Source organism: Micropterus dolomieu, linkage group LG10, assembly GCF_021292245.1.
Source record: "Micropterus dolomieu isolate WLL.071019.BEF.003 ecotype Adirondacks linkage group LG10, ASM2129224v1, whole genome shotgun sequence".
Classification (NCBI taxonomy): domain Eukaryota; kingdom Metazoa; phylum Chordata; class Actinopteri; order Centrarchiformes; family Centrarchidae; genus Micropterus; species Micropterus dolomieu.
In genome coordinates, this window is record NC_060159.1 from 5,646,926 (window position 1) to 5,674,425 (window position 27,500).

The window sequence follows — 27,500 nt, forward strand, 5'->3', positions numbered from 1 at the left end:
TCTCTCTCTCTCCACACTCGGAATATCAATCGTCACCTTACCGCTGAATCATAGCGTCTAACAATATGAAGGTCAAAGAAGTCCTCCTCCTCCTCCCCACTGAGTAACGCATCCAGCCCCCCAGCCAAAGGGGCTGAAAGACTGGACTGGAAATCATCAGCTGGAGGGGAAAAAGAAGGCAGGTTCAATTGTTTTTGGGACAGCAGAGGATTTGGCCAAATTACGAGCACAAAAGAAGGCGAGGAGCAACATACCACTGAGATCTAGGAACAGGACAGGAATGTGTGTTTCCATTCCAGGGACAGGAACCCTGTGGAGAAACAGTACCGTCAGCACACTGAACATCTTGTCTGTTATCCAGAGAGGCTGACAGCCCCCTCCACTCATCCTGACTAGTAATAAAATAGCTGTCCTCAAGCAACGCCAAGCATTTAACATCCAACTGAGTGCAACTGAGTTACTGATGGTGTGGCAGGTTTTTTTGACACAGACACACCGATCAAGCACCATTCCCTTAATTCCACTGCTGACGCTGTTTGATAGGCTTTCCTTTATGGATCCCTGAAAGCAGAACTTAAGTCTCTTAAAGTTCTTCTTTTTACTCTTCACTGTAATTTTCATTAATGAAAACTTCCTAAAATATGGGCCAGGATGCGTATCCTTTAATCATTTAAGGCATTCATCATGTTTACGCAGGTCATTTACACAGTTATCTGAAGTTAGGACCGTTTCCTGAATCTGACAACCATCCACAACCATGTATTTTATCTTACAGGTTTGTCATATCTTTTACAACTTATCTCTGTAAAGTAACTAGTAAGTATAGCTGTCACAAAGATTCAGTGGAGAAGAAATTACAATATTCTCCTCAGAAATGTGGTGGAGTGGAAGTATAAAATGGAAATAAGTGACAAGTATTTCAAAACTGTACTTAAATACAGTAGTTAAAATGCACTTAATAGTAGTGATAGTAATAGTAGTTGGTTAATTTCGTTGGTTAATGTTTTTACAGGGAAGCTCTAAAGTGTGATAAGGAAGAATTGTGTACTTAAAGCAAACCTTTCCTAGAAAATAAAATAAATAAATAGAAATTGCTGTAACAATGAATTTTTCCTCTCACACAAACACACCTCTCCACCGGCGCTCCAGGGATGCCACTGCCAGCTGATGGCACCAGAACGGCGTTGCGTTCTTCGGTGAGCGTCAGACGACACTCCAGCAGCTGGGACTCCCTTTCAACATCGTCCTCCGACTTATCTACACGCACATACACAGGTGAACACCAACACAAGGAGAACTAATTAATGCAAAAAAAGAATCAGGTATAGACTACATATGAACATTAATAAATGGGATATATTTTCCTGTAATTAGACAAATGATTTATAGTTTTAAAACACTGGAAATTAGGGCTGGGGGATAGTTCTTTATCACCATATCAGATGTGTGTTCAGAAATGCTTGTTTTATTTTTTTTAGGATGCATGTGTTCCACTGCTGTACCTGGTTTGCAAACTATCTTCTGTAGATGCTGGTCCAGATACTCCTGTCTCTGAGTGAGTGTGACCAGCCACTGTTCCCTCAACCTCTCCAGGTCTACCTCCTACAAACGCACACACATTAGTTGTATCAGTTGTAAAGAAACAGACTTGTGGATTTCACTGTAAACATGAGAGAAACACTTCCTAAGTTTAGCTACTTGCCATTTTGTCTCTGTTAAAACCAAACTATGATGCATCTTTGTCATTGATCATCTACTTACTTGGTAGCTGTCCATTTCTTCATCCCGTTCCTGGAATTTCAATTGAGAGAGAAACAGTTGGAGTCAAACATTAGATAAAAATGGAGCTATTTCAATGAGAAAGAAGAAATCATTCTCACACATACAAAGTAGGCATGAAGACCAAAGAACAAGGTCATTTTATTTCCTTTAATTTCCTTAAATCTCTCATCCAACAAAACAAATATCAACAACTGATTATGTTTCCTCCTCACCCATTGTGATTCGCTGCCTCTGGAGGGACGCGCCTGTCGAACCTTGACGTCTCCAATGGACACAGAGAGGATGGAGGTGGCAATGAGGGGCATGGTGCCAGAGTCTGGTACAGAACGCACTTCCACCCGGACCCGACGGGACTGACCCTGGGAGGTACAGATTTACATGAGAGGATTGTAATAACCTTCAAAATTTATTCCCCATTGATATGGCTGTTCACATAATCAGTGTAATAATACAAAAAGGCTCCAATTCTAATGAAGAAACCAGAGCTCCATGATACCTGTCGGAGCTGGAAGATCCCTCCTGTGCGCACGTCTTTAGCAGGAAGAACCTCGACAGCTGTGAACTCTCCTGCCTCGTTCAGCTCCATCAACTGCACCCACAGCTCCAGCTGGCGGGTCACCTCACTCCACCTGCAGGTACAGCACGGACACACATCAAAACATTCCATTAATACATAACTCACCTTTATACGTTATGCCACATAGTGTGTTTTGTAGATGTTGATGTTTTCGTGGATCAGCTTATTGGTCAATTTTACACTAAAATCATGCTAGCACTTTAGCATCACTGATAATATGAGACTCCACTTACCTAAAGACACCTAACCTGACAGTGAAATGTGTTGAACTTCAGTCAATAGACTTTAATGTCCTCAGAGAGGCAATTTGTGGTATAGCACAAAGAAAACAACAGATCTTATAAAAAAAAGCAACATTAGTCTACGATCTTCTATAGCCGCCATGATAAAATGATAAATAAATAAATATGTCTTTATAGTCAAGCAGCCACTTAAAGTGCCTGTTCAATCAGATGTCGTAAAAATAAAAAGTAATTTAACTATTTATCTATGTGTCAATGTGTCTTCTGTATACAGTACTAACTATAACCATGTTTAGAGTATGTAGTACATTCATAGTAAGGAATGCTACTGTCCCACTATAGCAAATCCCAGAAAATAAACATTTTCACTAGCTATTTGGGAGGTAATAACTTGCTGAGATTGCCACTCAGTACATGTCTGTCATCCCTGTTAGTAAAAAATATACCCACTGACAAAATTATTTACAAACAGATGTAACCCAACCTTTATGATAACCCACCTCTCGGGTTTACAAGGCCTCACATTTTAGAAAATACGACACAAAGCTTTGAGCGTCTGCAGCGGGCCAATCTCACCAAACCTTTGTGCGTGTTTTGTGTGCTCTTTGAATCAGTTTTGATGACTGCATGGTTGTGTGCGTTGGCGCCACTGCACCTTTCTCTGAGCGATCGGGTCTTGGCTTGAATCACTCCGAGGTCCCACAGTGCCAGGTTCCTGCGGTGGTTGGCCTGCTTGTGGCCGTACACTTCAATGGCCACCGCCCCCTCGGCCAAAAATTCCACAAACTCCTCCGACACTGGCACAGACAACTCCTGATAAGTTATAAAAAGTAAAACAGGAAGTGACATTTTCTTATACTGACAACCATCTCACCATTGTTGTTTCATCTTTTCCTTTGTTGTGGTTAACCTTCAGTGTTGGTAATAAATGAAGATTATTGTATTGTTTGCTTCTCAAATGGTGACAAAAGCTTTTTTTTTTTTTTTTTTTAATTGGTGAAGAGTGACGCAACAAAAACGTGACATTCTGTGGACCACAGAAAATTCCATTGTGTTACCTTGGCGTTGTCAAAGACCACGGTGCACTGCGGGTCTCTGGAGTCAGAGGACGAGCTGGATGGCGCCACCTCTGGAGCGATGAACACCGGCTCCTCCTGCCCCCAGAAATGGTACTGACAGAAGACAAAGTTGGACAGGTGGCGAGGCAGACCAGTGGCCTGGAGGATTTTCACCTGAGAGAGGGAAGACGAAGAAATGCACATTCACCTACACGGACAATGATAAACAAAACACTATGATTTGTAATTCTAGTTTGAATCTCAGGGTCCAAGGAAAAGTCGCAGATCGGACACAAACAGAAATGTGATGGTATCATATACTTATTTTTTGTTTAGTTTCATTTCTACACACTTTAGGTCAGTACATATGAATTCTTAGCAAAGACCTCCTGACTTTGTTTTTATTTAATTTCATCATACAGAAAAAGGAAGCAACAGACAAAAAGGATATAGCCAACCCGGAGTTAATTAAACTTGTTACATTTCACAGTACAGTGAGCTCGAGAAACTCACAATAGAGAGAAGACAAAGCAATCTGATTGCCTGCCAGATCCATTATTAATCTGGAACTATTGTCCCACTGGCAATACTGAAGTCACTTACTGAACAGCCACTGCATGTAGGATTCCTGACTTATATGTCAGCGAGAGGAGGTATATCAATCAGATTATCAGGTGGCGTTTTCCCTGAATATCTTCCTGGATTTGGCTCATTCATAACTAAAACAAACCTGTTCATCAAGCTACATTTGCATGTTCTCACCACACAGTCCAGCTTGCGCTCCTGTGGATCTCCGTCCGTGTTGCTCTGCTGAGTAAACTGTCCTGGACCTTCCTCCTCAGTGCTCTCTGTACCCCGCCACAACTCCACATGCAGCCGACCTGCCACCTGCCCACACACACACACACACACACACACACACACAGCAGTGTCACTTTGTTGTCACTGTTAGCCACTTTGGCAGGAAGCTGGCATGTCTTTCATTCTTCTGTCCTTTCTAGGGTTTTGTTACCAAGAAATTGAGGTTCCTGGTCAAATTTAGCGTTTCGTGGTCACCGAGTCATACTGTAGACCATAATCAAAGTAATCAAAAAATGAATTGTTTAAAGTTAATAAACAAACAATTAGACTAACAATTTCATCTGTGTGTAACATACAAGTTTAAGAATGTGCACCCAGTGGGCTCCTACCTCTCCCTTCTGGTTGATGATGGGCACTGCATACTGCAACTTGACATCATGCAACAGGCAGGCCAGGAAAACGTTGGCCACACCGATCAGACTGTGGTTCTCCTGTTCATCGAAGAACGGGTCAGCACGTTTGAAATAGGAGCGCATCACCTGCATAGAGGAGAGTTAGGAAGAGTAAGAATAGGCAAATGAAAAAAAACAAGACATCTGGCAAAAGTAGAAAGCTAATGCCCCGTCAGGACTTTTTGGTGTGCATCTCAAATTATTTCTCTTCAACAAACTGAGTTCTGCATCTTTGCTTTATCTGCTTATTTGTTGTTTTCACTGTGCCTATTTTGTATCCCTTCTTTTAATCATTTAATCAATCTGGGATGCAAAATGGCATAAATGAAAACAAGCACATAAAGTCTAGAGATTCAAATGTAGCTCATTAATCTGAACCGTCTGTGTGTCAAACGCGCTGTCATCTCTGGTCACTCACAGGGTTGTCCTCATCAAGGTCCTTCCACTCCTGGTAGAGCTCCCTCATGTCCACCAGCCTGTTCTCCATCTTTTCCAGAGCCCAGATCTGCTTCCCTTTGCCTTTACGGCGAACCTGGATGGCCGGCTCGCTCAATACTACATCGCGCTGTATGGAGGGGGAGAGGATAAAAACTACTTTTTATTCATGTTGGCATGAATGAACAGGACACTGACATATTCTGTGTGATTTATCACTTGTAATTCTGCCAACCATTTCCAAATCATACTCTGGGAACATACGAGAGTTTTTTTCAATAACTGAAAGTGTGCAAGACCTCTTTCTAGGCAAAAACTGGTTGACATCAGTTTCCCTACAGCAGAGGTGCAGCAGTGGCTATGAGAAGGCAATTAAGGTACTTTAACACCCTTCGTGCAGCAATGTGTGTCAGAATTCGTCATAACTCAAGTTTAATCGTATCACACAGACATGATCCAAATTTTTTTTCTCAGTGTCTCACACTCTTACAGTGTGAAAACAAACTTACACCAACAAGCACCTGGGGTCTCATTTATAAAACTGTGCGTAGAAACCTCACTAAAAGTGTACGGGCACCCAAAGGCCAAAAATGGCGTACGAGGGAGCTCCATGTCCGACCCTTCAAACGGCCATAGTTGCCTTTAAATGGTCAGTGAAACGCCCCTCATTAATATTAAAACGTGCTGACTGTAGGAAGAAAAGGAGGCAAATTCTGACAGAAAAGCTACAAAACACACTGTGACACAGACGTTCCTTTTGGTGAAGCTGAAGCATGTTGTTTGGTGGGTAAAAAAAAAAAGTCGCCGTTTCTCATTTCTCCAGTTTAGAGTTTGCGTGGATGACTGCACATTCTTTTTTTTTTTTATAGATCCCAACCTTTGCTTTGGAGGTGGCGTACGCACGTTTCCAGCCCTGTTTTGTACATACGCACAGTTTATAAATGAGACCCATGAACTTGTACAATCAACCAAACAAAGAGTGTCTGGTATCTTGTTCCTTCGCTGTTCTGGTGATTAAGTTCAGGTTTTTGTAAGTGGCCTTTTTTGCACATTTTCTTTCCTTTAGACCCGCTCAAGTTCGCACGCCCTACCTTCCTGTTGGCATCCAGGTTGGCAGCAGGTATCTGCAGAGTGACCAGGTACTCTGTCCTCTTGTTAAGCTCCTCGGCTATGAAGCCAGCCTCCTGTGCCAGCAGGTTGGCCCGAACTATCTGCTCCCTCAGACGCCGCAGGCTGCGAGTCATCATTGCTTCTCTGGTCCACAAACACACACATGCAAGTTTCACAAACCCTTTTTGAAATCTTTTCTGCCATCAGGGATCAGTAAAAACTTTCACACCGTCCCATTGTATCTCACCTGTCCTCGCTCCAGCGCCGCATGCGTTTGTGGGTGCTGGGTGACGTTACGGCTGCGCTGGGCAACAGGCCTGACGGGTCCAGGAGGTGGGAGGGTTTCTCAGGAGTAAGCCGCTGGCGGAGCTGCTGTAGCTCCTGCTCATACATCTGCCTCTGCCGCTCCAGGGCGCAACGCTTCTCCTCCTCATGCTGCCTCTCCAGGGTCTGTAGCACCGACTGCAGGGGGTCTGAGGAGGAGGCGGAGGAGGAGGAGCCGCCAGAGGATGGGTGGATGGAGAGAGGAAGAGGAGGGAAGAGAGGAGGAGTGAGGGTGAAGAAGCTACATCACCTTCAAATTAGATGGGACCCCTTCACAGGACTGCACTCAATGTTGGTCCAAAAGTCCAGTATTTATCTCATTATCTCTATTTTGGCAAGCAGAGTCTCTTCTGAGAGCACTGCAGCGTTTACACAACCAGAACATTGTGGACTATGGGGTGAATATCGTATTGTGGACCCACATTTTAATGATTAGATTAAATATATGGATTATACTGATGTGATGGACGTCTTGTGCTTTTGATAAAGCTGTAAAAACAAGGCTGGTTTGAGGATAAAGCTAGTCTCTATTTTTATTAATGTCAAAAAATAACCAAAGCTCTGTGTATCCAAAGCCTGCTATATCTTCTTCCTCTGTGCCATTGTTGTACAAATACTATTAGAACAAATCAATGAGTCACACTGTTGCACAGGGTGACAACGTCCTTCATTACCACGAACACGCTGCAGTTTATTGTGAATCGGTCCAACTAACAATGTGAATCCTCAAGTCGAAATGGTAATTTGCCCTATACTTGTCAATGCCTGCAAATCTAAACAAAACTAGCCTCAGTTGAAAATCGGTGCTAATTAGCAAATGTTAGCTTATGAACAGGCTCAGCTAAGTAGGTGAACATGGTCAACAACATACCTGCTGAACATCAACACATTAGTATACATTAGCATTTAGCTCCGAGTACTGCTGTGTCCAAGTACAGCCTCGCAGAGGAGTATAAAAACATGTTTTTCACTCCCATGACCCCTTTCAATGACATGTCCCACAGATAGACATAATGCAGAGGGTCAAGGAGGTAAGAAAAACACTAGGTGGAAATTCTTCGTTTGCAGAGTTCCACTCCCATGTCAGTATTTTTAGATCATGCAAATATTAATAATTTTCAGTATGTAGAATTTATCCAGTCTGACAGTCTGGACTGTGAACAGTTTAACATGGTACAAAGGACTAGATTACAGGTACCTGGATGGACATTTAAATTGTAAAGTCCACAGTAATATAAAATGTCTGTGTATGTACACATTTTCATAGCTTTTAAAGTGGTCAATTTATGCTCATTTTAAGGTTCATCATTTTATTTAGGGGTTGTACCAGAACAGGTTTACATGGTTTCATTTTCAAAAAAACACCATATTTTTGGTCATACTGCACATTGCTGCAGCTCCTCTTTTCACCTCGTTTCGTTTTAGCTATGGAGTGATGCATCTCACCTCTACAAGATCTTTGTTGGGAGTTGCACATGCACAGTTCCTTGTTAAGGACTACTAGCCAATCAGAAGCAGAGTAGGGCGGGCCCTGAGAAGCCTGTAAACACAGCTTCAGTTCAGCTGTACATGTTCCCCTTAGCAGCTTAGCAACATGGACTGGAGCAAGAGTTTCAGAGTGGTGAGTTATTAATCTGTAACAAAAGTATCTTTCATGCATAAAGTTTTAAATGAGCTCTGTCTCTACATCACAGGAACAACTTTCTGTCCATCGACTGCCTGGAGGGTAGCTAGTGTTTGGAAGGGAGAGGAGAGCTGTGTGCTGCAGCTCAGAGTGTATTTCCATCAATGTTTTTGAGGGTGTGTCTGACTAGCTGCTAGGCGAGCATTATGATGCGCATTTTGCTGTCTCGTCACAGGGATCAAAGGGAAAAGGCTGGACTACAAACGAGCTGTTTTCAGGCAGTTCAGAGCAGAGTTTTCTGTAGGAGCTGGGAACTCCCTTTGGGCTTTTTCACTTAACAAACTTATTACATGCACAAAAAAGATATATAACTCAATAAAGGAGACAGAAAAAGCCAAAAAGCAGAATATGACCTCTAAGACCTTTAAGATCCCTTTTTTCAGAATTACAGTTCATCCACACAATAAGTGCTTCAGCATTTTAATAAAAATGCTGAATAATTGTCACTTTTTTTCACCACAACTGCCAAACTAAACATGCTCTAAGGAAGCTGCTTGCCTAAGCATGTATTTTACTGTAACACATTAAATAAACATAAATCCATCTGTTTTCTTGAAAGAGCGCATGTTTGACTTGTTTGACACTTCGGTTGGACTCACCGTTGTTGCCCATGCCTTTCATCATGACTTCGGCCTGGGCAAACTCATAGCCAAAGTTCAGCTCGCTCGATACATCGCTGGACGCATCAAAGTCCACATCCAGCCGGTCGGCGCTCAAACACGTCTTCATCACAGGGGCGCCCTCCTCATCCTCACGCCCTGCGCGGACCATATGCCTCGGCAGGCTGATCCTGTGTGCGTGCATGAGTAGGTGTTGGTTGGTTATGAACGTATGTGAGAAAGTTAGTGAAAGAAAGGGGAAGTGTGATATAGCGAAAAATAGGAAGAAACAGACCTGAAGAAGTGGTTGTTTCCCCACAGGATTCTGTCACCGTGATGAAGCTGGACTGGACTGGTGACTACAGCACCATTCACACATGTTCTACAGGTGGAAGAAGGATTTATACAATGTTAGACAATATTTAAGTTCACTGATTTGGCTTATTTTCTTCTTTTACTTCTTTCAATGAAACTAATGAATGAAATATTTTATATATATAGTTCTCAAAGTAATGTAACAAAAACTGTATCCCCTGGTATTGGTACAGTAACTCAAGGTATCTAATTGTCATCAAAATATTTGAAACAATTACCAGCCCTACCCACCTGATGTAAAATACCACCAAATACCATACCTATGTATATGTAATATCTCAGTTGAAGATTATCTGTTATCTGAAAAGAGTATTTCTCCTTTACATGTGAAAAAGGTCTAAAGAAGTAAATGGTCTGGTGAACAAAAACAAAACTAGCTAATGCAATTTATGTGTGTGAAACAGGTTGTTTATATTCTTTGATATTCCTGTAATGCAGTGGTTCTCAATCACCTGTATAACACTGACATATACTGTATTCACATAAAGCCGTTATGTCAAACGTGTTAGCAAATACTTATCCAGCAGGCACAGAGCAACATTAGCGGGAGAGGTTTAAAACCAAAACAATGTGCTAAAAAGGTCAACAGAGCTAAAGGGAACTTCAGAGTCTGGTGATCATTTTCTGTTGGTTAGTCACATGGTTTGTACTTATAGAAAGTCCATTTGTGCAGTTTTAAAATATATTGTTTAATATAAATACATGGCTTGTGGTATTGCTGATTTAGGTTGAGAAAATACCGAGCGTTACGGTGAGGACTGAGCACCACGCCGCTGTTTTCAGTGATGTCGATGACGCAGTGTTCAGCTTGGATGGCCATCCCACACAGCTGGATGTCCTGCGAGTTGGCTGAGCCCACGCGCGTGTGCTCCTGCACACGAGACACAGAGGGGAGATGGTAACAAAATGCACTGATGCAGAACGGGTGAGAAAGTGTTCATCTGCGTGCCCCTGCGTATGTCAACCAGCCTCCGCGTGTACAGTGAAACAGCGCCGGACAGTATGTGTGCGTCCCGTACCTTCAGGTAGTAGACCAGCAGCTCGTTGAGGGCAGGGTCAGCGTTAAGGTTGACCAGGAAACACTTGTCGTCCACCACTCTGATTCCAGACGACTGCAGGGAAATGCCCAGACTCTCCAGCTGCTTCTGACGCTCCTACATGAAACATATTCAATGCATGAATTGATTAGTTGATTAGTCTATTCTTTAGCTGCTCGAGGGGGAAAAAAAATGTGAGGGTAAAAAGAGAGGGAGCTGAGCAGAGAATACTGTGAAAATAACCTCCACTGAATCAAACTTGAGTTAAACCTTAATTAAGTTACATTGAATGAAAAGGAAAAAGAAAAATCAATTGACAATGACTCACATTTTAATTTGGTCTCCTTAGTTTGATTAAATGTGTCTATTGCACGTGTGCAAGAAATCAACAAAAACAAAAGAAGTTCTGTTTAAGTTTTAACAAAATTAACTTTAAATCTCTGCAGGGAGTGTATTTCTGTCTGTGTTACCATCGCAATAGCCTCAGTCTTCCTGAGTTTATCCTCCCAGGTGACTGTCATTTCTTGGATCAGTTTCTCTGATTCCTCCAGCCGCTCCTTCAGCTCGGGTGCCTTCATAGACTGGAGAGGGACAGAAGCTGCGTTACACTCTCCACATATTACATAAATACATAAAATTCAATATTCCGAGAACTTGTATAAGCTAAACCATGCTGAAGAAATCTGAACCTCAGCCTCAGTGAGCTGCTCCCTCAGTTTGTCCACTTCCTCTCTGAGCTCTCGGATGATCCTGGCGTTGGGGTCTTCGTTGACCACAGCGTGGTTGACGATACTCTTGGCCCTGTCGGCATAACGCAGGGTGGACAGCGTCTCGTCGTAGTTGTCCGCAGCGGGGCTGATGGTGGCGACCATGGCCGTGCGGCTGTTCCCTCCCAGGCTGTCCTGCAGGTGAAAACACAACTTTCACCTCAGTGACAATCCCAAACCTCTGAGAGGATGAAAACCGACCGACTGCACTGTGTCAAAGAAAGAAAATCCACTGCTTTGGTTTAGAGAAATAATTACTATATGTGTGAAAAGCATATTATTTATGGGGATGTGTTTGAGAGGGGATGAGCAGGCAGGTTTTGGAAAGCTACATTTAAACACTATTATAACGCTACATGGAGCCATATTAAAGACTAATTTAAAAAACCCAAATTAAAGAAGCTGACAAAAAGAGGCTTTTTCCAACTGAGCAGAGCTAATGAAAATAAATACGGCAGAATAAAAGAGCACACCTGAAAATGAATTCCTCAGGGACTTAAAAAATGCAACAATGCAATATGCAAAAGTAACTGAAGCTGAAAATGCACATCAATGATTGTACTGTTTATCTGCTGTGGAATCTGTTTCTTTTTTTTAACGACTGCTTACACACTAAAATGAAAAGTATCACACAGTAAGTGAAACTCGAGGAGCAAAATCCCAGCGCTCATCTATAAGCACATTCTCTTGCAAAACACACTTCTCACTACAGTGCCTGTCTTCAACAAAAATGGAAGGCAAAGTTGGAGGAGTGATGATGACAGCGGGGACCCCCTATCGGGTAGGGGGAGGGAGAGAAGAGGGAGACCTGGAGGAGGATGTGGACAAAGACGACGAGGACCACATTTATCAGATAACAATCAAGCAACATTGGCTGACCATGTTGTAAAGCACGGACTGACACTGACCGCCAGTTCAACCCAGCCTCGGCACAAATACTGTTGCAAGAGTAATTCGGACATTTCGACAAGAGCAGAGGAGGCAAACAACTTTTCTCTACTGTCTTTAGCTACATTTTGCCGATTGGTACAATGTAGCCTACTATATGCACAACATCAGTACTTGTAGTATCCATTCACTGCATTCTATGTTTGAAACAATGCCCCTGCACGCTGTCCTCTGACATTTTACATGTTTTTTGATTGGCTTTTGATTGAGGTTGAAAGTCAAGGAGGACATTTCCCTTGTAATCATGGTTTGGACCAATAAAACAAAACATCACATACAGATGAAACAACTTTAGTGAGTTGAAAGAAATTCCAACACCGCCATGAAAATGTTGAGTGAGGTAAGGAATGTATTGTGAACTGCACACAGGACCTTTTTCCATGTACATTAATGCCAGGCCTACATTTAACTATACATTGTCTTTTTTCCCCCCCCAGAGAGTTTTGTAAATGGAAGCTGATGCAATACCACAGTAATCTATCCTGACAGATGAGGCTGGGTTTAACCTGACAAAAGTAAGGAGAGAGAGAGAAACATCACTGGCCACAGAGCTATTTTGAATGTCTGGGGTCCTCCATCGCCATGCCAACATAGGTCCTTACAACACAACCCACATAATCACATTTTCAGACAGACTACACAACATCTGATCAGCATCCACAATACCTCCCCACAATACTCTCCCTTCCTTAACCCCATTGGGGAGCTTTTTTCAGCATGGCGGCGGAAGGTTTAAAACTACTACGTCAGTATATCCCGCATCAAGCCATGGAGGAGGACTGTGACCAAACTGATGCAGGGTCTGTGCAAGGATCAGCAAACCCTAACCCTGTAAAAAAAATCAATCCTAGAGTGTTTTAGATTGATGACAGTAATGGGTTACTATTATCCGGACCAAACAGAGTTAGATCTTATGAACCGTGTGTGTGCGCCATAAGGTGGCAAACTGGGTCATTATAAATTATTGAATAGTTTTGAATGAAGTTTAGAATTTTGCAAAAGATCTGAGCTGCTACTTGTGACTGTGTACATTGTTTTGAAAAAAAGAGAGCCCTGTTTTCAAAATGGTGCTAAAGCAGTCATAAAAAACTTGTAACACAGTTTGTTCTTTTCTTCTTTGTACCTTGAGCAGCCAGGTGAGCACAGAGTCTCTGTAGGGAACAAACTTGCTCTTGTTCTTCCCTGCTCCCTGGTCAGCCAAGGCCGAGATAACTAAACCCAGAGTACTGAGAGACCTGGAGGGAGGGACAGAGAGACGGGAGGACAAAAAGAGAAGAAAACAAAAAGCCCACAAATCATCAAGGCAATCTTGGCCTGGAAAGGCTGACAACATTTCAGCCAAGCTCACAGGGGTGCAGTATAAAACCAAGACCAAAGCCACTTCATGTAGTAAAACCATGGACTCAAAGTCAAAAATCCAACTCAAAAGTGAGGGGAGACAGAAAAGTCAGTTATTCCTTTTGAGGAATACTCCTTGGCCACTTCATTTAGTTACCAAGTAAAAACTGGATCACTGAGAGTCAGACATCTTTAGTGTCGTGCCATGCATTTATTTTCTGGTGACTCACTTATTGATGTTGCTCCCTTCTTTGAGCCGTTCCCCCGCTGCTCCAGTCTTCGCTGCCCGCTCGCTGCCAGCCAGATCCACCAGACTCAGCTTGCTCACCTTCTCTCCTCTCGTCTGGAGCGGATGCACAGCAACACAGAAATATGCGTGATATTTAAGTCAAGTCAGTGTTATTTATATAGCCCAATATCACAAAGCACCAAATTTGCGCCAGTGGGTTTTACAATCTGTACAGCATCTAACGCCCTCTGTCCTTAGTTAGACCCTTTATATGAAACCTAATACAGTACGTAATATTGCATTTAGGGTAATTTTTTAAAAAACACTAAAGAAGAAGCCCAGTAAAAGTGTATTAACAGACAATTAATGGACAAAATATTAATAATTGGTAGACATTTGTCAAGCAAAAATGCCAAACATCATCTGCTTTTAGGATTACATCTGCAAGAATTTTCCAAGTTTTATGTCACAGTAAAGTCACTGTTTTTGGGTTCTGTACTGCTGTTTGGACAAAACAACAACTTGCCTTGCTGCCCTTGAACCTTGTGAGGGGTATTTAACCATGTTTTGCCATTTAATTCAGTTGATCAGAAAAAATAATCATGAGGCAACGAGTGTCAATAGACATCTTATCTAAAAGAATCGCGATCCTGTCAATAATTGATGCTGATGAGTGTGTGCGAGTGAGTGTGTCTTACCCCAGACCGTAGGTCCATGAGTGTGTGTGTGAGGATGATGTTGAAAACAGCGTGAGATCTGCTGCTCTCTTCATTCATATTTGTGGCTGCCACTGTGCGAGATTGATTTCCTTCTGACATCAGAGACTCGATGTCCTGTCAGAGACACAGGCGCCACAAACAATCACACGTCTTGTACCCAGACTTTAGGAAATAAATTGCTTCCTGTGGCAACACGACGTAATGAAAGAAACATTATTAAACAAAAAAACATTATTAGTAATTACATAGTTAAAGTTAAGTATTTTACCTTATAGCTGGCCACAGCCAGGCGAGACAGGCCATCAACGTAAGGCCCAAAAACGTTGTGCTCTCTCACTCTCAGCGCTTGTCGACTTCTACACACAGAAGGAGACAGTTATTAACCCTTTGTCCTTCAGTCCTATTAGGGCCAACTAATTTTAAACACATGAACAAATAAAAAACACAGCCAGCCCCAAGTCTTCAGCCATAATATGTTGAAGATTCATAGCACTGTAGCAGACTGAAATATGAAGGCTAACATCTCTCTTTAAGAAGTTGTATAAATCAAGTTTCTATCAAAGATAGTAGTCTGCCACAGCTTCAAGTTATAAACTATATTCAAAATATAGGTGTCCAATAAATAAATAATAAATTCCAAGCATGCTGATATTTTCTTAAAAAATACAGGGTCACCCAAGATCAGGCAAATGAAATATGGACTGTTCAGTATGTGACTCACTCCCTGTTAAAAGTCAACTAGACCCAACAGTTCCTCACCCTTTGGGGTCGAGCAGGTCTCGGACCTTCTCGTTGTAAATCTCCATGTAGGAGACCTCCACTGTGAAGCTCTCTCCCTCCCGGGCCTCGTGCACTATCCTGCTAAACAGGGAGCTGCAGAGCCGAGGGATCAGACCAGGTTGTTCCGCTGAGCCCATCATGGTGTACGACTTCCCAGAGCCTGGAGACACAGTTACGATTTACAACTCCAAATATCAAACAGAAAATAATCCGAGCGATGTTAAAGAGGAAATAGGGAGGGGGGAGGAAACAGAATCCAATTCAGTTTTATTGGCTAAGTAAGTCTGTAAACACAGTACAATGAATAAAGCTTCATAAGCTGCTCACATATTTAGAGAGCAAAGGTGATGCAAACTGAATTTAGGAAATGATCCCAAAACACACAAGTGGAAATCTCGAATAAGACACCTGAAAAGGTCAACACACCTTGTTGAAAGCAATTAATGTCCTATTAGGACGTGAAAGCTTGTGAACAAACAGACCTTTCTCTCAGAATTTGACTCATCATTGCAGTCCCATTTAAATGTCCCAGCAAGCCATGCCAATGAGCACAATAATAGTGCAATGAAGCTGGCACACCTGAATGGGGTGCAGCCAGTACTTACGCTATTATGTTCACTGGGATAAAGGTCTGTTAGGTCATTTGCTGCAGCTAAGACAGTCAGCAGCTGACACAGAGACCAATTCAGCTTACAACAAAGAAAAGTCTGATTATCCACTCAAATGCTAGTTTATTATACTACCCTAGTTTATATGTAAATGCAGTGGACAGAGTGCCAGAGAGAATCTTTATTTTGGACAGGCAAATATCAATTTATAAAAGAAAGGAGCATGAAACGTCACAAGTCTGCTCACATTGGAAATACGAATTCACTCCATTTATTCCAAATTTGGTAGAATTTCTCTACTTGGTTCCTCAAAGAATACGTCAACTTGCTGTTTTTCCAAAACTGTTCAATACCAATCATCCAATGTAGGTGGTACTGGACTTAGCCACTTTCTAGCAATTGGTTTTCTGCTTGCTGTGCACTCATCCTCTGTTCCAATACAAACTCAGTTTGGGACAGTGCCAGAATATATGGAAATGATTTGCCTCCGTTGAGCCACACTGTCTCCAACACATCAAACTAAATGGTTGAGGACCACTGAAAACTGCATTTCCCCACAAGCCTCCTCAGAGAGACTCATTCCTGCTTCTTTTTCCTCGCTTTTCTTTAATGTACAAGGTGTTTATAGCATAAAAGAGAGCACTGTACAATCTAGAGATGGACTTACTAGAATATTATACAGTATTTTATATCTAATATTCAAATTGAACTGAAGGACAAGTTCAGGACTATATAAAACTCACATTCTGCTATTTCTAAGTCTGTAGGTCTGCACTTCTGATTGCACCAATGTTGTACTTCTACTGCTCAAGGCGATGTTTGTCCTGCAGAAACTGAAAACTTTGCAGTGCACTTTTGTGTGAAAATAAAAGATAGGTTTTAAGTCCTTTCCTTATCCAGGATTCAAATATTTTATCTCCTCTGTTGGGAAGAAATTCTGTGTTGTAGGCACACCATCTGAAAACGTTTCACCATGTTGTGGATTCCACATGACTTAACCACCCTCTGCCACATTTTAATGTGGGATTTATCCAGGGTTTTTAAATCTCTTAGTCCTTCAATAAGCAAGTGTAGCATGTAGAGGGATATTAGTAGTCATTCCAAATTCTAATTCCTTCCATTTGGCCTAGTACCCCCACGTTAACTGTGAAGCATAGAATTTGTTTCGTAGACAAAGTGCCATTCTTCTTCTTTTATGAAATATAAGATATTAAATCAGATTCTTGGTTTCTTTCCTTTAAAACGAGAAATTTATTTGTCCCTTCCTTAAATTGATTGTCATTTAGCTCTAATGGTAGAGTCCGAAAAATGTAAAAAGCCAAGGAACAATATTCATTTATATGCAGTTATCCTTGAATTTAGGCTTAGAAAGTGGATTCCATATAAGCATCTCCGATTTTATCTTTTGTAGTTATTACAAAATATTCCCACTGGAGGTTGTATTGGTCCTGCAGGTTCTTGGGAGCAGTAAAATTTAGAGACATAACCTGTTTTCCATATGCTGAGCTATAGATTGACACTTTCCCAAAATCAGCGATTAGTATCATCAACCTTTAAGTGATTTTTCTCAGTTCCTCCAAATAAACTAGTGATCTGGAGCTGGAACGTATGGCTCCATTCTTTTATTAATTATTAATATTTTTAATTATAATTATTATTATTTATTTTTTTTAGGTGGCAGGGATTACTATGCTTATCTGCAAAATAATCACTAGTGTGGCCAAAAATATTATCGTGATAAAATCCTTCCATATCATTCGACATCGATATCGCGATAAATGTCAAATCAAGTTTAAAGGCTGATTTTTGCTCCTGACTGAAAACTGAATAAACCAGATGGTTAGTTATGTGGTTAAACTTTTCTTTATGGTCAACATTCAATACTATTATGATAAAATCTGTTTTAACAAATTTGATTAGTACAGTTTTCCTCAGTCCCTTTTCCTCACCAAAATAAATATTTTAATAGAAAAATTAAGTGCTAATGTCTTTGCGATTCAAATGAATTAAACAAAATATTTATTGACGATATAGTGAAAATGTATTATATTTTTATTGAGGAAAATTATATATTGCAATAATTATCATTATTGATTTATTGCCCAGCCCAGCTGAGGGGCTAGCAGTTAAAGCTAACCAAAACTGTCATCACAAACTAAACATTACTTATTTACATGTATTAATCAAAGCATTCACAATAATCATTCAAAATCTGCAGTGGAGGTGCGTCTAAAGTGTAGAAGCTGTTTATGGTTTGCAGCTCTCTTTCCTTTCACTTCCCTGTCGTTTCCCTTCTGTCTGTGGCTTGCTGTTACAACTTGAGGAAATGGAATAAGGCCTTTTTTACAACCGAAAACAGCAGGCAGGCTAAGAAACCGAACTAAGTGACATGTTCGGTCTGCCTATCAAGCTCCTCTCCTCTGTTTCAGTACTGTGGACAGCGCTTTCCTCGTAGCTGTGCTGCTATTGCCTGACTTCTCTCTCTTTTTTCAAGTAAGATTTTAAATGCATCTAAAATAGGTAACAAGAAAATTCCAAGTAACTTCAATGGGAAATAAAGGACAACAGAGCAGATAACGCTGAATATCACACGAAATATATTTATCCGTGCTAATATTAGAAAACATTTTAACTCCGCCCAGAGGATGCAACACTACCGTAGGCAGGGAAAGTAATCAAGTAGACCCACTATTGCGCGGTAAGTCACAGACATTTTCTGACTATAGTGGTAATGTTTCTGGTACACTGTTCATGTAAAGGGGAGTGAATTTAGGGCAGGACATTTGGGCACAACAAAAAAAAAAAAAGAACAACTTGGTTCATTTGGAACAAAGAGCCGTTAAACGGAATCTGATCATTCGTGAACATCAACACCATAAATGAAACCAGCAACAAATGGTACTACATTCTGTTTAATATCTGCCACCTTATCACTTTGACTGTTCACTCTGTCTGATTAATTGGCCTAAGGGTTCAATAATAAAGCAAAGAGGAGAGGGGAAATTAGGCAGCCCTGAATTGTCCCCGTCTCTAAAACAAAAGAGTCAAAAAGGTCTGAGTTAATCTTTATCCGAGGTGCAGGCTAGTCACAGAAAGTCTTAATAAGAAATAAATTAAATAAAGCCATCTTGAAAGATTTTCTCAAAACTTTCTGTCTGGTCTAAATGAATGAGGTTAGGTAAGAGTTTTTTTAGTCTGCGAGCTAAGATAGATTATATAGATAACTACTAATTTGTAATACAGATTGGTCAATCGTTGCCACATTCTTCCCTGGGTTAACTGAGAAAATTGCCTTCATCCAAGAGGAAGAATTTCTCCTTTCTGTACAATCCAGTTAAATGTGTTATGTAATAATGGAGATAATTGTGGCTTTAAAGACTTCCATCTGAGCCTGGGGACTTTCCCACTTTTAGCTTAGAGATGGCTTAATTCAATTCTTTGGCAGAAACTGGTTATACTAGATTTTCATTTTGTGAGCTTCTGAGTATCGGTAGAGAGTGACGATAAGCGATTCATTGGAAGCCTGGGTCTGAGAATGTATTGCCTGGTAAAATGTTTCCAAACTCTAATGAATTTTTTCTGTTTTATTCTCGACAATTTTCACTCTGTTTTTTTTATTAAATGGGATTTATTTTATAAGTGTCAGCAAATTGTAGCTGTTTTAATTACCCCTGAATCTGTCAATCTTTGCCCGTTAAGTTTATTCATAAATGTAGTGATGGAAATTATTTTGAAAAATCTTGTGTGAGAATTGATCAATTTATGGTATAACATTATAACCTTCTTTAAGGTAGGATTTCTCTGAAGGCCGGGCACCTTTAGATGCATGAGAAAATATGCATTCACATTGCAGGACTGCTGTAGATTTAGCTAGGTGTACCTGACTTGGCCACTGAGTGTAGTTTCATTACTCAGAATGTTAGGCCTTTTATTGAAAACACTTTGAGCACTACATCTGACAAAATGAAATGGCTAGGTTGAACTGCAACCGCAAATTATAAACAAATAACAGCAGGTGTGATTGCACCTTTACTGAACTCAATAGTCTGTGAATTTAACAAGAACACAAAGTGGTGCTATTAATATTACCAAGGGCCCACAATTCTGACTTCTGTATGTTACCTGTTTGTCCATAAGCAAAGATGCAGGCATTGTAGCCCATGAAGGCATTGTTCAGCAGACTCTCCCCAAGGCACTGGAACACTACATCCTGACCTGCACAAACATCAGAAAACACACTTTCACACCTCAAAGCCCAGACTGTAACATAAACTATTTTTTCCAATGTAGAGTGGAGGAGAAGCTCAGACTCACAGCCCTGAATAGACATGGTAGCCATTCGGTTCAGATTCAATATATCTGGCCCAGGCTGCTGAACTATTAATACCTCGCATTGTTAAGAAATCCCCAGGCAATGCTTTTGTTCTACCCCTTTGCAATATACAGAACCACAAAACCAATCTAGAGGTAAACAATGTGTAACTCTTCATCTCACATACCCCAACCCTCCCTTTCCTCAACTCTAAAAATAGTTCTGAATATCATGAAACATTCTGTCAGGAGATAGGTTTGAGAAATGAGTCACCAGGCTGTGACGTTACACACAAGCTAAAAACAGAATGCACCAAATCAAGAGGAGCAGAAAAAACAGCCAAGCTGGGGCAATGCACTGACCTGCAAACTTGTCTTTTTGAGATTCATCCATTGACCAGAAGCAGTAGTCATAGGCAAAAACCTGAAGAGACGGCACAAGATACAAGACAGAGAGACAGTGGAGGTAAAACAACTAATGCATGGATACTAAGCAGGGTGAGTCAGCAGATGTTTACAATGAAAAGCGTATGGTTACAGAAGTAATTTCTGCATTGAAAATAGCATTGTGTAACTGATTTTTAACTCACCTTTGGCTGACACCTGACGGCGACAGAGAGAAAAAACAAAAACATCAGTAAACAATTGGTGTTAAAATAAACATGAACATGTCAACCAACCTGAACCATTTTAAATCTGACTGTCACTCTATCACAGGCCTGTGGATTTACACACCAGAGGAAACAGGTAGTTAGTAGCTACTCCAGGTAGCAGTTGTTTAAAAAATAAAAAAGTAGGGTAAGAGTTACTTCTTTATTTTTCCCACCAAAAGTTTCCCAGCCTGTATGGGGAGTCTTGGGTCCTCGAACCTTTGGTCACAAGATTGCTTCTCTAACCTGTAGGCCAGTGGTTCCCAACCTTGGGGTCATAGGCTAATTTTAGATGGTTGTGAGATGGCTCTGGGACAAGAAGAAAAACATTTCTACAATACAAATGTAATATAATGTCCGATTTGCAGATTCATATCTTTTTCATGTGAAATACCTAGTTTCCTGCCATTTGTATCCTCTTATAATTCATCAAATCGAGCACATTGAGACAATAAAAACTAGCTGTTTGGCAGTTACTGGCTCCTAAGCCACATGTATGAAGTAACATTTCTTGTTGGAAAGACAAAAAGCTAAGTCAAACATATGGATTTCCCATTCTTTCCCCCCCTGATCTGATTTAAATCCAAGTCCTTTAATATTAAGTATCTGCTCAACAAAAGTCCAATATATATATTTGTATTGTTGTTAAATGTTCCCTTCATAAAACAGCTGCACAGTACATACAGTAACTTGTCCAAATAAGTGTGACTTGCTGTGTCTTAACAGATAGTTGACATTCACAGACTGTTCTTTGGCAAATCAGAAAAGTACAGCAAACACCACTGCAGTGCAGAAACAGCAGTGCTAGCAAATACTGAAAATCTGACACGACTCCAGGTCAAAGTCAGCCTAGTAAGAAGGAAGAGTTTCAAGGATATGGAGTCAAGGGTGTTTTTAAAATCGGTCAAGGTGACTAATCCTCTTTGGCTCATTGCGAATGGAGCGGGGAATGTGACCTTCGGCAGCACGAAGAACCTCACAGCCTTCCAGTGTCCCTGGGTCTGCACTCTTACCATAGCACTTTTAAAACACGTCCCTGTGTTTTAGGTTCATCCCAGTGCAGCCAACAATAGTATCCCATGCATCAGTCAGCAAACACATCAGCACATTCCAGCGGGCAAACGTCAAATTTAATAATCAAACATGTTCTATGCTCCAGTGCAACTTCATGGTGTTGAATGGAGCAACGGTCATGTTAAAGTTAAGTTAAAATCTATTTAACATTGTATTATGTGGTTTAATGATTACACATAAACTATACATAATAAAGTTATATTGGACAGTGATGCTTGTGCGCTTCATATCTAGGAACCTTTGACAGAATAATTAATGAACAACCATGTATTAGATTTGATGAACCAATTATGTATTTATTCTCTATCCACCATAGGCTGAACCAGCTCACACTGCACTGCAGTTCCCAGCAGCTCTACGAAGCATTTTGGCATCTTCCAGCTCAAAGTTTTGGTTTTCCAGCTCTTCTTTTTGGTTCATTGTCACCGCTGCCATTGGTGTCGTTTCCAGCAAACAAAAAAACCCGTATTACAACTGTTCCCTGTCTGTCCTTTACCATACAGCACTACGACAGACAGCCAAAGTTAGCAACAAGCTAGGTTAGTATTTAGCAGCTAAAGAGCCAGATATTGCCTTCAGGAGTTGGTGGAGACAAAACAAGAGCTAGAAGGAAGGGGAGTGAATATTGGACTTGGACATGTGACACCAAATGCAACACTGAACACACAATGAATGATAATGATGCTCTGTAAATAGGCTAATATACCACTGGCTAAGAAGTTCGCCATATAAAGAATAAAGTTGATAAAATTCCAGTTATGTGTTGGCCAAAACATCAGTCATGGCAGCAGTCCATCAGCATTTAGCTAGTTTCTGCCTTCCATTCTTCTCATTACATTCATTCTTATTCTGCAAGCTCTACTTTAACAAGTCGTTTGCAGAGGCTGTCAAGAACTCAGGCTGATGCTAGTTCAGTCTAAACAGTCCTGATATTGGCCAGTGAGCATGGAAATCGAACCACTATACAGTATTCATATTATAATAATAAAAAAATCTAGAATAAAGATCAAGGATTGAGGATTACACATTTCCTTCTTGGTTGCCATGTATTCCACAAATTGAAAATGTAGTTGTTGTGGCTGCTCACTGAGGAGGCTGGGGCTACAAACTGCACTCAATATAAACACCAGCTAACTAACAATTGTGCATGGATGCACCGCTCTGAGTTTCCAAGCATTTCAAACGCATTTCCACACAGCCATTTAAAAGGAAAAAATATGAACTACAAAAACATTTTGCCACCCAAAATGTGAAACACATATTTGTTATGGTGAAATCAATCATACCTAAACATAGGCACCCAGTCTCCAGGGAAGCCCCCTTTGAAGTGCTGTACATGACTCAGAACACACAGTTTTCACTCGGGCAGAAATATCAATTTGGGGTTTAAATGAAGGCTGTAAATGTAGTCATGGCCACACACATGGGGGGGGGGCTGTAATGGAACAAGGACTCCCTATGTGAGACTTGGCCGGTCCATGAAAGAGCAACATTAAGTCCTGTCCTGGGCTGGCGAGGACATTCCTGAGATAACTGACAGAGTCTAGCAGCTCCAAGGAGTCACTAAAGGAAGAGGGAGGCAGGTCCGCAAGTCTCTGACCATCAACATACAGGCCTACACAACGAGACTGCTCAAGATTTAAGTGGTTTGATCCAGGCTTTCTGGGTGGATGGTCACATATTACAGATTCTGTACACAGAAGTTCTCAAAGTCACGATATAAACATTAAATATGATTCTATAAACAGATAAAAAACCTCTTCGAAGTGGGGTTCTTATCAAATCCAAGTGCAGATAAGAAAGGATCGCATTTTCAGTTTCATTTTCTAAACATTATTCTGCAGGGGGCTGATAAATATTCCAGCAACAATTCAAGGTCTGTAACAGCATGTGCAGTAAAATGCAAACCATGAAACTATAGGTTTACAGGCTTGCGGTCTGTTGGTGTGATTAAAGCAGACCCAAGGCTTTATTAATCTCTACCATCTTGAGAGGCTGACAGCCCCTGCTGTATTCCTGGTTGCAGCTACCAAGGGTGCCAGAACATATGAACACCCCCAGAGGCTCGTGCAGCAATTCAGTTAAACCTGTCAGGAGGTCGGCTGACTAAGCAGAAACCTTGTGGACTTGGCTGGTCAATGACTCCCCCCAACAAACAAAGTTTCATTGTAACACAGATTATGTTCATAACAGAGTAAAGTCCACTGGGAAACTAATCAAGATTGTCTTTATACAGAAACTGATGCTTCCTAGTTAAAAAAAATACTTGCTTAGTGACTGCTCAAAGTCAGTTTACTTCTGCCACTTGTGCTGCTCTGAGATCAGTGTAGGAGAAGTGCTTGTCTGAGTTACACTGAGCCTGTAAAACCTGTTCACATTGAGCCCCAAAGGGGAAGCGTGTCAGGGCGGAAGAGACACACACACACATACATACACACAATAAAATGCATTGAGTAACTATAAAAAATGAGACTCTCTCTTTCTACAAAGAGAAAGGTTCTGGAGAGGATTGCCCTAAGGCCTACTTACTGAACAAGGTAACCCGAGAAGGGGCCAAAACCTCCAGGGAGCATCTACCTATGCTCCTCTGACTCACTACCAGGCTGACTGCAAGGAGGAGAAAGGACTGGGCTACTTTGTCAACAGCTAATGTAATATGGAGACATATACCACATTTCTATTTAACATGTGATTTAGTTAGTATTTTGATGCATTGCAATGATGTGAGTTCCAACATAATAATATTAAATCAAAGACACATTTCAATACTGACGGGATCCATAAATTCTAACTTAAATTCTGAATCTTGAATCTGAAACTTCCCATTGTCATCTTTGTTCTTATTCCTTTAAATCGTGGCTTGACTACCTAATCAGGACTGCGGTGGAACAGACACACCCTTTGTAAAGACAGGAATGATGCAGGAACCACACAGAGGGAGGAGGAGGAGGAATGGAAAGGAGTAGTAGAAGGAGGATGGGTGGGGTGAAGGTTTAGATTTGAGCTTCTTCCAGGGAACTGGGTGCTAAACAGACCGGCTGGTTAGAGTCTGTAAAAACTCTTCTGCCAATAATCCCGAAGGAATTACATTTGTGAAACTCCTGTACTGTAATTAATGTATGTGTACATACTTGAATGGGGCAAAACATTTACCCGCCACTGCACAGAACTGTGCACAATCCCAGGTAGCGGTACCCCCTTGTTGCAATCCTGCCTCGGGAGGCTCGTCTATTGAAATGATCCATTTTAAATTGTAGGAAAAATTATGAAAAACAATATTAAAAAGCTGTAAAGACAAGCATTGCCAATTTCTATAAGGCAGGGGGGCTACGGGAGGATAAATCTTTATTCCTAGCTGAAATGAGCTAATTGCAGAAAAACCTGTATCAGTGTTTATAACAGCTGATAAATGACAATTAAAAAAAGAAAGGGAGAGACGGGGCTCCTTTAATCATGTTATGAGTGTTGTTGTTGCAAAGTTTGTCAACCAGAGGGCACTCTGCAACAAGTCTGTAAACACAACGGTGTTAAAAAGACAGGAAAATGCAGTGCGCTTGCGTATACAACAGGGTGTTTGAGGCACCACCGTTTCTGTTGAAAAAAACATTTTGCTATGTTTTGTCAGCACTGAACTCAGCCCTGATTAAACACCACAAAACCACAGAAGTAAAGAAGAACCACTTCTATTCAAAGTACTATTTATGACACCACTTTAGGGACAACTTCAACCTCTCCAACCACTGATGAAGACCGTGTGATATGATCAAAGCTCCGGAAAAAGCTAGTAAGTGGACCCTGAATTGGGTTTGTTGTCAAACTACAATTCAAGTTAATTCAACATTTCAAGTTAATTCTTGACCTTTTAAAATAGTAGTTTGACAACATAAACCCTATTCAAGGTGCACAAGACTGTGAAAGTGCTGAAAGCTCCTGACAAAGGGTAGCAGGTGGACCCTGATTTGGAATTGTTTGGACAAAAATTCAAACAAATGGTATAAAGAACGGGTCCAGTAGAAAGTTCCGATCCTATATTTAAATTATATTTCAATAAAATACAGAGGAAGGACAAAGATACACAGTCACCAGTCAAGTCTCTTGGCTATGAAGTCAAGACTGACAAGTCCCGAGTCAAGTCCCAAGTGAAGACCGACAAGTCTGTACCTGCTATGGTGAGACGCAAAAAATATAAACTAAAAAGTAAACTGCAAAATGTGTCTAAAGTGGTGCGTTCAATTGATCATAACATGATAAACTCTGAGTCTGAGACTCTTTGCAGCTTACCGGGGGTCTCCTTTGTTCATGCTGGTGATGGCTGGATGCAGAACTGTCTGATTCCCCTCCATCTCCACCACACATTTTGTCTTTAGGTCTTTTTCTGGATTGAGAGAGAAGTCAATGAGAAAAGGGATGTATTTTTAATGATAACATGAAAATGCAATACTATCAATGCCAGACTGCTGACAAATGAATTGGGCTAAATGTAGTCACTTTTAGACCTAAGAAATCGTAATGGACTGTTTAAATAATTTAAAGAGCACGTATGCACTTGGCATCATAATGTTAGTCACTGACACAACTCTCATCACAGAATAACAGGTGGCATACACTGCGTGTGAGCGTGCGCCGGCTCCTTGTGATCGGAACACAAACAGCTCAGCATGGAGAGGCAGGAAATAGTTTTATTAATGGTGATTCATCCAGGACTCGCCTGTGCAAACATTACTACCAGTTCACCCCTCCCTGAGCAGACAGTAAGGAAAAGTTGGGACGCAGCTTCTCTTCCTCATTCCTACATACAGCAGAAGGTTTTAAAGGCGGAGAGTGCTGGAACTTCCTGTCAGAACAGGAATTAGGGCATGCGTGTCTTGAGATTTTCCTTTGTTGCTCTTAATTTTGAAAGGCATATTTGTCGTTTCAAAAATCTTTGTAGAAAGCCAACAGGAAAGGTGATTTATTACATGAAATTAAAGGAAGTTCAAGGAATTGTTGTTGTTCAGCAAGACAAAAGCCAGTCAGCTGACACTCCAACCCTGCTCAGCTGTTATTGAAGATAATAAGGCCAGTGAAAGTGCATTGCACATGTCACTGTGCATGCATTATAGATCAGTTTTCTGCCAGGATATGATGTCACTGTCCCTTCCATATTTTTCCATCTCCGCTCCCACAGCATTCCTGCCAAAACGTCTCAAAAGAGGGACAAAACGGACCTTTTCAGAGTTTCAAAAACGAACTCAAGAATGAAGTCTTCTATTGTTTGTTGGAAAGCTACAAATAAACCCTGGCTTCGCAAACAGAAAGAAAGCTGCAGTGCTGCCCTTGGAGCTGGGCACCCTTTGTTCGACCTGTGAAAAACAGACTAATGAGTGACTGTGTGGTCCAACTCATAACTGCTGTAAGTGACAGACAGTCACAGGGTCGGTGTGAAACAGCACTCACCTCTCCTGTTCACGGGCCGCACACGAACAGCGACCTTTACATTGGAGTCACTGAGGCTGTTGTCATCCATGGTGCCACCTGACCTGTGGTACACGAATGAATGGACACAAGGAAAAACTGTTATAATCTGTGTGTACTTTAAACGAAACGTTCGACATGTTAAA

At 41.1% G+C, this 27,500-nt stretch overlaps 1 protein-coding gene across 4 annotated transcripts in view; it reads right to left on the reverse strand.

Moving 5' to 3' along the window:
- The window catches only part of LOC123977604 (kinesin-like protein KIF13B), a 44,578-nt gene that overhangs the window by 16,463 nt on the left and 615 nt on the right, over positions 1–27,500 (reverse strand). For all 4 annotated transcript variants that reach the window (XM_046060422.1, XM_046060421.1, XM_046060420.1 and 1 more), the window contains exons 3-32: positions 27,337–27,419; positions 26,182–26,275; positions 20,767–20,779; positions 20,540–20,600; positions 19,988–20,080; positions 15,237–15,417; positions 14,746–14,833; positions 14,457–14,591; positions 13,760–13,872; positions 13,315–13,426; positions 11,166–11,378; positions 10,947–11,057; positions 10,459–10,593; positions 10,180–10,310; positions 9,360–9,446; positions 9,065–9,255; positions 6,705–6,930; positions 6,439–6,601; positions 5,331–5,477; positions 4,850–4,999; positions 4,422–4,547; positions 3,660–3,833; positions 3,257–3,414; positions 2,279–2,411; positions 1,995–2,141; positions 1,762–1,791; positions 1,503–1,602; positions 1,131–1,257; positions 255–310; positions 42–160 (exon numbers count right to left, since the gene is read on the reverse strand). In XM_046060422.1, the coding sequence (XP_045916378.1) occupies positions 42–160; positions 255–310; positions 1,131–1,257; positions 1,503–1,602; positions 1,762–1,791; positions 1,995–2,141; positions 2,279–2,411; positions 3,257–3,414; positions 3,660–3,833; positions 4,422–4,547; positions 4,850–4,999; positions 5,331–5,477; positions 6,439–6,601; positions 6,705–6,930; positions 9,065–9,255; positions 9,360–9,446; positions 10,180–10,310; positions 10,459–10,593; positions 10,947–11,057; positions 11,166–11,378; positions 13,315–13,426; positions 13,760–13,872; positions 14,457–14,591; positions 14,746–14,833; positions 15,237–15,417; positions 19,988–20,080; positions 20,540–20,600; positions 20,767–20,779; positions 26,182–26,275; positions 27,337–27,406 (3,684 nt within the window). In that variant the 5' untranslated portion in view covers positions 27,407–27,419. The remainder of the gene's footprint in view (positions 1–41; positions 161–254; positions 311–1,130; positions 1,258–1,502; positions 1,603–1,761; positions 1,792–1,994; positions 2,142–2,278; positions 2,412–3,256; positions 3,415–3,659; positions 3,834–4,421; positions 4,548–4,849; positions 5,000–5,330; positions 5,478–6,438; positions 6,602–6,704; positions 6,931–9,064; positions 9,256–9,359; positions 9,447–10,179; positions 10,311–10,458; positions 10,594–10,946; positions 11,058–11,165; positions 11,379–13,314; positions 13,427–13,759; positions 13,873–14,456; positions 14,592–14,745; positions 14,834–15,236; positions 15,418–19,987; positions 20,081–20,539; positions 20,601–20,766; positions 20,780–26,181; positions 26,276–27,336; positions 27,420–27,500) is intronic.